Source organism: Macaca fascicularis, chromosome 4 (genome assembly GCF_037993035.2).
Source record: "Macaca fascicularis isolate 582-1 chromosome 4, T2T-MFA8v1.1".
Classification (NCBI taxonomy): Eukaryota; Metazoa; Chordata; class Mammalia; order Primates; family Cercopithecidae; genus Macaca; species Macaca fascicularis.
Window position 1 is genome coordinate 58559414 of NC_088378.1, and position 13669 is coordinate 58573082.

General features: G+C 42.4%; 1 protein-coding gene across 6 annotated transcripts in view; it reads left to right on the forward strand.

The window, feature by feature from the left end:
* The window catches only part of IYD (iodotyrosine deiodinase), a 33989-nt gene extending 20562 nt beyond the window's left edge, over window positions 1-13427 (forward strand). For 2 of the 6 annotated variants that reach the window (XM_005552126.5, XM_074037239.1), the window contains exons 3-6: window positions 1467-1626; window positions 3229-3385; window positions 4598-4682; window positions 6887-7343. In XM_005552126.5, the coding sequence (XP_005552183.3) occupies window positions 1467-1626; window positions 3229-3385; window positions 4598-4682; window positions 6887-6969 (485 nt within the window). In that variant the 3' untranslated portion in view covers window positions 6970-7343. Of the gene's footprint in view, window positions 1-1466; window positions 1627-3228; window positions 3386-4536; window positions 4683-6886 lie in introns of all 6 variants that reach the window. The other 4 variants (XM_065543578.2, XM_045391369.3, XM_065543577.2 and 1 more) reach the window with 3 other exon arrangements.
* The last annotated feature ends 242 nt before the right edge of the window (window positions 13428-13669 follow it).

The following is a 13669-nucleotide window of genomic DNA, read 5'->3' on the forward strand; positions in this document are numbered from 1 at the left end:
GAGTAGAATGACACATGGCTGTGCATATTGAGTACCCATGTCTAAGAGTTCTCCAACTGGGCCGGGCCTGGTGGCTCACGCCTGTAATCCCAGCACTTTGGGAGGCCGAGGCAGGCAGATCATGAGGTCAAGAGATCAAAACCATCCTGGCCAAAATGGTGAAACCCCATCTCTACTAAAAATACAAAAATTAGCTGCATGTGGTGGCGGGCACCTATAGTCCCAGCTACTCGGGAGGCTGAGGGAGGAGAATCGCTTGAACCCGGGAGGCGGAAGCTGCACTGAGCCGAGATAAGTGGCACTGCACTCCAGCCTGGTGATAGACTGAGACTCCATCAAAAAAAAAAAAAAAAAAAAGAATTTCCCCAACTGTCGTGTGTCCCCAAGGATAAACCTCACAGTGCCACACTAATAGCTTTGATATAGGGACCAAACACTGTATAACTAAGTTGCCTTTTGAGGAGTGTTTTAAAAACCATCTTACCGTATACATTTTGCCTTCTTCAATAACCTTCACAACTTTATTTTTTTTTTTATCAAGAATATCAAAAGAAACAACAGTCTGGAGAACTCTGGCTGTCAAAATTTCCCCTCTGAGTTTCTTTCCTTAGTGTCATGGTGCAGTTACTTGGGGACATTTTCTCCCACATAATTAGAGAAGCAGAGGTGGAGTTCCCACAACCCTGGAACTGCAGAGCTTGATCACTGATCAGCTGGCCTGATGCTGAACAAAACGAACTTGGCAGCAGCATGACAGGGTTCCCTGCCAGGCATTTGTTTTCCAGATTATCTAACTTCATTTTGAGCAAATATGAATTATTTTTATTTTTATTTTTTTTGAGACAGAGTTTCACTCTTGTTGCCCAGGCTGGAGTACAATGGGATGATCTTAGCTCACGGCAACCTCTGCCTCCCAGGTTCAAACAATTCTCCTGTCTCAGCCTCCCAAGTAGATGGGATTACAGGTGCCCACCACCACACCCGACTAATTTTTCTATTTTTACTAGAGACGGGGTTTCACCATGTTGGCCAGGCTGGTTTTGAACTCCTGACCTCAGGTGATCCACCCACCTCGGCCTCCCAAAGTGCTGGGATTACAGGCATGAGCCACTGCGCCCGGCCAAGTATGAATTATTATGTTTATCCTTAGAAAAAAATTTTTTTAAGAGATAGGATGTCACTCTGTTGCCAGGCTAGGGTGCAGTGGTGCAATCATGACTCACTGCCTCCTGAGCTCAAGCAATCCTCCCACCTCTGCCTCCCAAGCAGTTGGGACTACAGGCACACACCAGCACACCCTGCTAGTTAAAAAAAAAAAAAAAAAGAAAAAAAAACTGCAAAAATGTTTTAATTCTCCAGCTCCAGCCTCCCAAAGTGCTTGGACTACAGGGATGAGCCTCTCCTTAATTAGCAGCCTCACACTTTCCTGCAGTTTTAATTTCTGATTTTAATGGAATGGGTGACAGGAACAGCCCCGAGTGGGGCCCATACAGAGCCCTGGACCTTCGTGGTTGTGAAGGATCCAGATGTGAAGCACAAGATTCGAAAGATCATTGAGGAGGAAGAGGAGATCAACTATATGAAAAGGATGGGACATCGCTGGGTCACAGATCTCAAGAAACTGAGGTACAAACAGTGGTGGAATTGGGGATGTTCGCCTTGGCTTCTTAAAATAAAATCACCACCACCACCATGTCTTGGCTTTGTTGTAAGTGTAGATAAGCTTGATTCTGCCTCTGGGAGGAATTATGGAAGTTAAGACAGAGTTCACTCCTGTATCGCCATGTGAGCGTTTGGTAAATAGGCTCTGACTCAATTATTTGCTTAGTAAATAATTGAGGAATTACTTCACTTTTCACCCATCTGGAACATAAAATGGCAAAATTCTTTTCAAGATCTTGCATGAAGCAAATTACATTTTGCTAAAGTGATCAGGTCTTCCCAATCATTTTACTAAGCAGGTTTTAGTTTTAGGACAAGTTTAACACAAGTGTAGTTATCTGTGAGGCCTTAGTAACTTTTTGGCTTCCTCAACTCCAGGAAAAAAGTGGAGGGGAATTCAGTGTAAGTAGTTTCACTGTGGTCCCTCAACAAATGCAGCCCTCGGGGTCTGCTCCGGGCACAGTCCACGTGCTCTATGGAGGGAATGGAGAGTGTTGGTTCATCGAGTGAGTCAGGAAAGTGGATTACAAGTGGCTCCACTGTGTTGATATTTCCATGATTTAAAATTCCATGATTTAAAATTCTTTATTAAAAACCACTTTATGTATTTTAACTATTTTCACCCTTGCCTTAACCATAGGGATTGGGTACACAAGAGTACATTTTACAGAGGAGGTAACAGTTCCATGGGAGGCCAAGTAGCTTGCCCAGTGGCCAAGACAGTCCAGCTTCAGTGCAGATCTTCTAAAGCATTCCCATTTTCCCTCTTTGTAGGGAGAAAAGAAATGACAATAGTCAAATGTAACTAAGCTGGTTGAAGTACAGTTAAGTAACTTTGAAAGTGTAACATACAGATGTTCATAGTATAAGAGGAACCATGGAGAAATACACAAATGAGTTTCGTGTGCTTTGGAACAAGGAAGCATGACCAGGCTAGAAATGAAATGAATGGTGATTGTCTCTTGCTAATGAATGACATAAGATATCCTAAGGTAAAATCCCAACATATAGGATTATATGACTCTCTGTCTTTTTTGACTATCTGTGCTAGAATAAAACTTCTGCCAAAATGTGTGGGCCAGGGTAATGAAATCAAGAAAGAGATATTCTGAGCTGGAAAACAAAAATTTAGCTCTGCATTTATACCTCACATGAATGATCTCCCTCTCCCACAGAAGTTCCCTTCCTTTTTTCTATAACTGGGTGAACAGCATTGCCATCTGCCCACCTGTGATTTTGTGATTTTGGCTAAACCTCACTGCCATCCTTGCCCTCTCCCTGGCTGCATTTTGACCCAGTGCATGCTGGGTAATAGGACCTGCCCTTGTATTTTTCAGCATTTCATATGTCTTGCCATACTAGGCACTAACTAAGGCATGTTTATGAAATTGAATGATCCTGGTCAGAAAACGAGGAATGAGACAAAAATAAAAATTCTGCAGCTGTTCAATTTAAATATAAAAGATGAGTAAATTGGTTTTTATTTTTATCATAAAGAAGCTAAGGTAGTAAAAGAGAACAAAAAATATGGGCAAATATTCTCCTGAATCTCTTTTCTCTTCACAGAACCAACTGGATTAAAGAGTACTTGGATACTGCCCCTATTTTGATTCTCATTTTCAAACAAGTACATGGGTTTGCTGCAAATGGCAAGAAAAAAGTCCACTACTACAATGAGATCAGCGTTTCCATTGCTTGTGGCATCCTGCTAGCTGCCTTGCAAGTATGTTGGGACATCAAGGGTTAAAGGGTGGCCTTATTAGAACATTTCAGCTGAGTTTTCAATTCAGGGACATTTGGAAATTGTTTTTTAATCTAAAGTAGAATTCCTAAGTGAGGTAACTCTGATGTGAAAACTGACTCTGGAAACCTGGATTGGTGAGTATGATGGTTCAACAAGTTGGGAATTCACTTATCACATCATTTCAAGGTTAGAAAAATTGGTGGTGTGTTTGCCGTCATCTGTAACAACATGAAGTTTCAAGGGTTTTGGCAGACACACATGAAGAACTTTGGAGCCTAAAAGTCACAGAGGCTAACTCCCTGGATACGTTTACTGTTGCTCTTAGAGAAGATGGAATGACTAAAAAGCCATAAGAAGGGCTCTTCATAGAGCCCCCTTTCTAAGAAGTTTGCATTGCACGGCATTAGGAAGATGGTCACGTGCTTTTCAAAAATTCCATCTGCATAGGAACGAGAGCAGTGCTAACATGAAATGGAGCAGGATTGCTGTACAGTTTTCAAACGATTCATGCACTCACTCAACAATGCATTCACTCAACAAATATTTTCTGAGCTCCTTTTTGTTTTGTTCTGAGACAGGGTCTCATTCTGTCACTCAGGCTGGAGTGCAGTGGCGCCATCACAGCTCACTGTAGCCTTAACCTCCTGGGCTCAAGTGATCCTCCCACCTCAGTCTCCTGAATAGTTGGGACTACAGGCATTCACCACCATGCCCGGCTGATTTTTACATTTTTTGTATAGATGGGGTTTTACCATATTGCCTAGGCTAGTCTCTACTCCTGAGCTCCAGAGATTCACTCTTCTCAGGCTCCCGAAGTACTGGGATTACAGGCGTGAGCCACCATGCCGGCCTCTGAGCTCCTTCTGTGTGGCAGTTCCTGGGAGCCACCGGGGATAGTTTGTCTGATGAACTGTATATTCTAGCAGACACTGGGGGCTGGGTAGGGGATAGAGAGAGATGGTAAACCCATAAAATAAACGTAGAAAACGAGATTATAAGAGCAAGAGCAAGTAATCATACTTTTAAGAGACAATGGATTCCAAAAAAAAAAGAGCTTCTTCACTATCTCAAAGAAAAGCATGTATGTTGAATAACACCTCCCAAAATGTAGTCATTGAAATGTGTTTTAGGTTATTGGAAAAATTATCCTGAAGGAGCTGGCATTGATTTCTTTCCTGAATCTGTAAGCAGGTAAATAATGGAATCACCACGCGGCGTCAGACTGCAGGGCACCGCTACCCGATCGAGGGTCCTGGAAGAAGCAGCGAAGCCTGCAGTAAGCTCAGCTCACAAGGCTGCCCGGGTGCCTCTGCAGTGGGCAGTCTTTTTCACTTTGCCATTGAGTTTGCTGCCCCCTAGCTTTCATAAGGCATAATCCCGAGAGTAGGTTACGATTAGTGATGGAGGAAAAAAGTCTCCATGAAGCCCCCGTCTCCAGTACGGTGACTGGGTCCTATAAGCGCGCCATGCATGTCTTATAGAGGCAGCTTCCAGAACTTCCTGGTCAGGTTTAGAGGTGGTGATCTGATTGGAAAAGCTGGAAAGGGGCAGTGAGGGGGAAGTGTCTGGAAGCTCCTCATTGCTTTTACTTAGATGTTTGTTATTTGGAGGCTTGGAAAGAGGTCGATGGGGTACCCCTTGGCCACTGAGTCCCCCATCAACAGGCATCAGCATTTCACTGGGTGGGGAAGCTCTGCTTCCATGGTTGGCTCTGTAGTTATAGGAACTTGCCGTGGTGGTTGTCGTTTAGAATAAAATATACAAGCCTTTATTAATATATTAAATACCAAGAGCTAGTAGTAGCTCTATAATTTTAAAGTAGTGATGAATGTAATGATATTTTAAAATATCTATAACAACTGTAAAATGATATGAAAATAACTGGATTTCATTGGTGATAAAGTCATAGATATTGCTAACACTACTGTGGTTTGCTGCCTACATTTACAAAGGAAGAAACTGCTAAATTTCAGTTAGATGTTAGTGAATATAAAGACTTTGTTTTTCAAATTCAAGTTCATGGACCTGCCAAATTCAATCTTTGGCCCTTTGGGGGTCTGAGGATTCCAGTTTTAAAAATCCTGACCTATAATAAGACCAAAGTACTCACATCGAGAGAGTGAAAGATAAAATAATAATAAAAGTCAACTTAACATTAATAATATTAGTAAAAGGAATTGTTTAATATGGTCTGTGTATCTGCAGGTTTCTACTGCTAGAGACATACAAAATTAAGTATGGAGTAAAAGCTATGACTTGAAAAGGACCCAAATATAAAATGACACCAAATTAAGGTGTAATTATTTTCTCAAAAAAGTTTAAGATTTATCCATTCCAAGTTCAAATACTATGTGAAGATATGATCAAGGAGAAGAAACACCATGATAAAGTAGAGCTAATGACAGAAAGAAGAAATCAGTTAGGTTTTCTGATGCATGTATTCTTGAGAACAGTCTCTCAGGTATTGTGAAATCTTTGTTAATCAAGGTATATAATGATCTTGTATAAAAGACCTTCAGCAAGAAACTATATCAAGTCACTCTAGATTCATATATGTGCATATGTGCATGTGTAGATAGATATATATACACACACATATGGGTTCATGTATATATGGGTTCATATATATATATGGTTCAAATGCCAATATTAGAGTTATTGATAATAAATCATAGATTCCAGGCGGATCACTGGAGTTCAGGAAATAATATTTAGCAGGAAAATTGGCCAGGTATTGTGGTTCACACTTGTAATCCCAGCACTTTGGGAGGCCGAGACAGGCAGATCACTTAAACTCAGGTGTTTCAGACAAACCTGGGCAATATGGCAAAACCCCATCTCTACAAATAAATACAAAATATAGCCGGGCATGGTGGTGCATGCCTGTAGTCCCAGCTACTCAGGAGGCTGAGGTGGGAGAATAGCTTGAGCCTGGGAGGCAGAAGTTACAGTGAGCTGAGATCATGCCACTGCACTCCAGCCTGAGCGATAGAGCCACACCTTGTCTCAAAAAAAAAAAAAAAGAATATTTAGTAGGAAAATTATGTCGCATTTGGGCTAGTACACTGCTTTGGTGGACTGCTCTTATCATTTGGTTCTTGTACCAGGACACAGACCAATCACTTAGCTAAAAGGAACTCCCTGTGGTTTTTGCCTTTCCTTTACTACAGTTGTATTCCTACAGTATTTTTCTGTAAAATAACCATTCCTATTTCTTAAGCATCAATGAAAAATAATAGTATTTTTCTTCTTCCAGAAGCTTCCCACTGCTTGGTTAAAAGAAGGGAGGGGATGGGGAGATTGATGGGGGCAGGGAGATTCACGATACCATTACCTGAGCTGGCAGCCTCTTTGCTGCCCAACTTCAGGGAAATTATAGGAAGAGCAGGTACAAACGGGACAAGAAGGTCCCCAGGTTAGAAGGGAGAGCAGTCATTCTGCCTGCTGACTTTAAAATGCTTTCTTGTCCTCTTATTTTAGAATGCAGGTCTGGTGACTGTCACTACCACTCCTCTCAACTGCGGCCCTCGACTGAGGGTGCTCCTGGGCCGCCCTGCACATGAAAAGCTGCTGATGCTGCTCCCCGTGGGGTACCCCAGCAAGGAGGCCACAGTGCCTGACCTCAAGCGCAAACCTCTGGACCAGATCATGGTGACGGTGTAGGCAGGGCCACCCAAGGGAGTGGCAGGGAGATGGCGCCCCTGCTTCTCCCTGTGCCTCTCGCCTGCTCCTCTCGGGTCTCTTGGCTGCTCTTTCTCCGGGTGTCAGGTTCCCTCATTGCTCTTCTCTGGTGGCCACACTGTGTCAAGAAGCCTCTCCACACTCTGTGGGCTTCCAGTCCCATAAGTCCCGTTTCTTATCCACTTTGGAAATGCATGAACACTTCACAAAGAACATGCCCTGGTTTTTAAACTTTAAAAGTTACTCTAGAAAATCACTGTTGGCTTTTTTCTTGTATTTTTAAAAAACTCACGTAGAGGAGACAATCAGAAATTTGCCATAGTCCCAATAATTCAGCTACACGATGACTCGAATTTAAATTTAGATTAATCAAATGGTCTCCTGCTCTCTGACTTCCGGTGCCTTTTAGACAAAGGATATGCTTTTGAGAACTACTTTTTCTTAACTGAACTTCAGGGACACTCTGCTAGTTTTGAATAAGTAACCATCAAAGTTACTGAAACATGGCCAGGTGCAGTGACTCATGCCTGTAATCCTAGCACTTTGGGAGGCTGAGGTGGGCAGATTGCCTGAGCTCAAGAGTTCGAGACCAGCCCGGCCAACATGGTGAAACTCCATCTCTACCAAAAATACAAAAAATTAGCTGGGCATGCACTTGTAATCCCAGCTACTCAGGAGGCTGAGCAAGAGAATTGCTTGAACCTGGGAGGTAGAGATTGTAGTGAGCCAAGATGCTGAGATGCCATCACTGCACTCCAGCCTGAGCAACAGAGTGAGGCCCTGTCTCAAAAAAACAAAAACAAAGTTACTAAAATGTCACCTTCACAGAACAGGACAGGGTATGCTTGGGTCGCACGGGCCTGGCTGGCATGTAAACGGTCAGTTGCACTGCCTAGTGGTGTGGTAGATCTGACTTGTAGCATTCATAGAAGCTGCTAAATACTCAAGAATCTTGCAAGACAGTTATTAAACATTCATAGCTTGAAATTGCCCATGGTAGGAGAATTTACATCACAACCACTACAAATCAGGGCTTGCTTTCTTTTTCTTCAAGAGTGCTACTTACCATACACAGCATCCACAGTCTCCCTTCTCTTTTACCCCACCCCATGAAACATACTGACCCATTTTCTCCAGATGATAGCACAGCCTGATAGGGTCACAGGTGCCAGGTTGGGAATGCCAGATGTAGTCTTCACCCATCACCTTCTGTCATCCTCCCAGGGGTGTAGTATACAGAGGCAAACTCTTACAGCTTGGATGATTTCTCATCAAGCAACTCTACTCACCTCTTTATCCCCTTCCACTGTGCTTTTCTTCTTGTTGTCCTCATTTTCCTTGAGAAAACTCTCTCTATAAAAAATTTCCATAGAGTATGTGGATTATAAACAACAGAAATTCATTTCTCACAGTTCTGGAGGCTGGAAGTCCAAGGTCAGAGTGCCTGCATGGTCAGGTGCTGGTGAGGACCCCGATCTGGGTTGTAGGCTGCTGACTTCTCATTGTGTCCTCATGTGGTAGAAAGAGGGTTGGAGCCTCTGGCATGCCTTTTATAAGGGCACTAATCCCATCATGAGGCCCCACCCTCATGACCTCATCACCTCCCAAAGGCCCCCCTCCTAATACCGTCACATTGGGGGTTAGGGTTTCAACATATGAATTGCGGGGACACAAACATTCCGTCCATGGCACCTACTTTATAGTGTTTGGCATGCTGCTTGGTACATGGTTAACATTCGTAAATGGTGGGTGCCCTTACTGTGGTAGACACCATTGTCATTGCAAGGCAGCCCTGCTTGGGATTCAGGTGAGCAAAGGTAACATGGGTGAGTGAGGGACTCCCTCCTCTTCAGAGAAGCCCTCCTGTGGCTCAGGGGCAGCTGCAAGGCCAGATGGAGTTGGCCTGCAGGGAGTCGGCCTTACCCCACCAGAGACCAACTTGAAGGATGTTTTTCTCTGTGTAGTTATCAATCTGATATGCAGCCAGGTTACTTACTTCCGAAGCATCGGAGTTGTTGATTGCCACTGCCCCGTGGTTCTCACTCTTTGCAGGAACTCTTTAAATTTTTATTTTAAAAATTACAATGGAAACGTCTGGTTATCATCTTAATCAAGTGACAAAGTCCTAGCACACCATTAATGGTAGGATAACTGACATTAGGTGTTCCTGTTGGGATGCATTATGAAGCATTCCTTCCAAAGATGTCGATGGAAACTAATCAAGTCTTACATCTAACTTTCAGTTTACAGTAAATACAGAGGATAAAGAAGTTAATGGCATGGTGGAATAACCAAAATGTGCGTCATTTTACAAGAAATAGGCCTGGACTCTTTAAGGAGTGAGTGTCACTGTGGGAAGAATAAGAGGGGCACTGTCCTGTCCTTGCTACTCAAAGGGTGGGCCTGGGCCCATAGCATCATTGGGACCACCTGGGCGCTTGTTAGAATCAAAGATTCTCAGGCCTCACTTAGACATCCAAAATCAAAATCTGCATTTTAACAAGATCCCCAGGTGATCTGCATGTCTGCTAAAGTCTGAGCTCTGTTTCAGATAACCAGAGACCCAACAACCAAAGGCAAAACATAAGCCTTAATTGGATTTTGTTTTAGGAAAAAATCTCATAGGTAAAAAAGACAACTGGGAATGTTGAATGTGGATCTAGTGGTAGGTGATATTGTTAGTGATGTGAGTGATGCATGCTGAAGTACTGAGAGATGAAGCATAATATTGACAACTTACTCCAGGAAAAAAGAAGGTGTCTGTATATGTGTGTGTTCGGAGAGTGTGAGCGAGAACTAACATGGTAAAATGTTAGATGGAGCAGATAGTGTTCTCATTATACTCTTATTTAAATTTATGTTTGAACACAGTCAAATCTGAATGGAAATACATGTAAATAAGCATTTCTTTCAGTCATATAAATAATTTGCCTAAAAATGCCCTCTAAGTCCATCATTAGGTTAAACAATTTACTGAAGGTGCAGATATTATGCTTATTTCATTGGGTTGTTTTGGAATGTCCCCTAGTTGGATAGTTTGAGGCATGAAAATGAGAATCAGAGGAGAAATAAGGCCAGAAGCTCACATTGCTTGCAGGGAACCGACTGAGTAATCAAGAAGAGGAAGGAAGCCCTGGGAAGGAACGTAAAATCCATTTCAGCCTGCCTGCCCCTTGGCATGGGGGTCTTCTAGGGACCGGAAACACCAGACACTTCTTCTGCCCCAAGCACACCCCACAGTAATTTCTGCTGCAGCATCACGATCAGGGCAAATCAGTACAGCCCCCCAGCCATCAGTGGTGTCTAGAAAAGTAAAGATAATTTTCTTCCTTCTCTCTGCAGCCTCAAGCTCTTACTAACCTTCTTTTATGTGTTCATAAATGTAGTCATGTGACAACTGTGCTCAAAGTTAGAAATAGTGGTCTGGCAGGCTTATAGATCCTCTTGCTGTTTTGAGGCCTTAAAACAGAAAAAAATAATGGAATGATTGCATCACTGCGAGGAAGTATATTTGCTTAAGAAACTTGAAAATGGTTTGTGTTTTACCGATAGGACTCACCTGAAGACTCCACTTTGCCGAGAGGGAATTTTTAACTGAAAGCTGTGTTAGCCAGCACAGGGTAGAGCCATGGTCCTCATATTTGCTGGCATCACTCATGTAGGGGTCTGTTAAAGCGCAGATTGCTGGGCTGCACCCTCAGGGTGTGTGACTCAGCAGGAATGGGTGGTGCCCAAATGCTCCGTTTCTAATGTATTCCCAGGTGTTGCTGATGCTGGTGATTGGGTACCACATTTTGAGAACCATGGGGCATTGGCAATCAACAAATGCAATGCTTGTGACTTGACATGATAAAAATTCATTTGTTGGGCAGGCAAAGTCCCCTGTGGGCCTGGAAACCCTCCGAGACAATTACTTGCATGGGGTAACCCAATAATCCGGGGGGATGCACCTTCCAGGGCATGGCTGCCTCCTTCCTAGAGGCAGCAGGGGGAGGAAACACTGGAAGAGCTCACCCCGACAATTCCTTCCTACGCTGGCCCAGGAGTGACCTCCTCACTCTCATAGCCCTTTGGCTAGAATTAGTCATGTGACCTCACAGGAGGTGGAGCAATGTCATCAGTGTTATCCCCCTGCACCTGCAAGGAAGGGGGCCCAGAAGTGTGTAGGTGCTGGATGTCTCTTCCCCAAAACACCTAACTCTGAATTTAGAAAATAAAACTGGATATAACAAACAAAAAAAGGAGGGGAGAAGGAAAGTTGAAGAAATTGGTGAAATCAGAACAGGACAGTGAAAAGCATAAAGATTTTCTTCTGAAACACTAAGATCGGTTGGTATTTGTCTAATACAGCTTTAAATAGAGTATCACTTTGGGCCAAAGAAAATCGATACAAACATACATAAAGTGGAACTAAGATTGACTTCTTCCTAGACATCCCTGCCTCTGCCCACAAAATGGAAACTTCTGGAAGTACTGGAGGACACTTCTTTTTATTTTCTTCTCCCTATGAAAGGAAGAGTGACTTCTCTGATGCGTGAAATTGGGGGTAGTTATTGCACATGTTCAAACCCCAACAAAGTAGGGTTTTAAGCAAAATTTACAAACTGGGGGTGATTCACCTTACAAAGATGATCCACCAATTGGTTTTTCTATTTACTTTATTCTTGCTCTGTCACCCACGCTAGAATTCAGTGATGTGATTATAGCTCACTGCAGCCTCCAACTTCTGGACTCAGGTGATCCTCCCACCTTAGCCTCCCAGGTAGCTGGGAGTACAGGTGCACACCACCACACCCAGGCTAGTTTTTCTAAATATTGGAGTTCCCAAAGAGTATTCAAACTGATGTGATATTTGAAAAGACATTTTGTAAGCATCTTTTAGGAATATCGATAAGTGGAAGAAAAACACAGAGTTATCAGTGGATATTTTGCCTGAGAGGAGTGAGAAATATAATTGTTGTTTTGCTAGGTATCAGCAGAGTGCTCTCTTATAATTTGTGTGAAGTGGAAACAACGGTAACATCATGTTTTCAATTCACACATATATACAAGTAATGAGAGGTCCAGAAGGAATGTTGCTCTAGCTCTGCTGCCACTGTGCCTCCTTTCTCCTGCCCCACTCACCCCACAAAAAAGGCTGGACACTCAAAAAAAGCTGCGTTTATCTAACTTTTAGAGAGGGTGAATAGCAGAGAACTGGAGGTGGGAATGATAAGGAACTTCCAGCAGGAGATTGCAGGGAATGGGCTGACGCATCTAAGGCGGATGCCAGGTCCGCTCCCTACCTGGGTGGCCTCAGCAAATGACGTCCAGGACATCCAGGGGCAGGCTTGAGGGAGAACAGTCCCTGAAGCCAAAAACCTGCCAAGCTAAATACAGTAGTTCTAATGAAATGTGAGAGGCTATAATCCCATTTGGGAAATTCCTAAAAAGTCATGAGGCAGGGGAATGGTTTATGTTATTATCATGACCTGAGAGTCATGGCTCAGAGCCAAATGTTCAGGATTAAATTCAACAGCATTTAAATTTCGTTAGAGTGAGATGGAAATATGTTAGCAATGCCTGCAGAGTGCCAAGTAAACGCAAAAACCAATGAGATCATAAAGGAAGTTGTTAGCTAACCTAGGTGGAGTCGCCAACTTCCTTCTACTCTAATAATTAAAAATAAAAATAATACTTAGGAGGTAATTTGAATAGAGATTCAAAAATCAAACCCCTCTGAAGGATGAAAACTGGGAGCCTCCTCTTGCCATAGTAACCATAGCACTCAGGGCACTGTCTTCCAGCACTGGAGTACTGTCTTCTGACCTGAGATCCTAAGCAACCTCTGCTCATCTGAGATGTCCACCATATTGCGGGCATGAGTCCTTGACAACAGTAAATAGTACATCTGTTCCCTTGTTAGGTAAATGATTTTCCAAGTCTGAGAATGTGTGGAACTCATTATGGAAATAATGCAATAATTCAAATCCATAATATTGATACTTTCATGTTAAGTTTAGGAATAATCTTGTGTATGCTCCTTAAGTGATTTGAATATTTAAAAAGCTTATGATTCCAATTTGAAATATGAAATTGATTTTAAGTTAGTGATTTGAAGTTGAAAGGTATAAGAATATTTAACTTAGCTCATTACAGTATTAGACTAGATTTACTATGTCTATAGGTGTAATGTATTAGATTTACAAGAGATGCTTAAATATATGAGAATATTTTGTCTTAATTGGCTATAATCTTGTCATATCAATGATTTGAAGTGCTAAAATAGAAAATCAAATATGATAAATTATACAAGAAGTTTAGAATGTTTAAGAGATTTTAATAAACAGAGCCTGTAACTGAGACTGATGGTTTAAGGGAGTTTGGCTTATTCAGCTTGAGTTAATCAAACATGAATTAAAGGCTCCCTTCCCCAAAGAGATTTGTTTTATTTTATTTGTTTACTAGTTTTATATGTAGAATAATAAAATGTGTATATCAGGTCAGAATGCTTTTGACAGAAACTAATACAAGCAAAAAAACCTCACTATAACCTAAACAAATAAGGGATTATTTTTCCTTCCTAGTGAGAAGTCTGGAGGT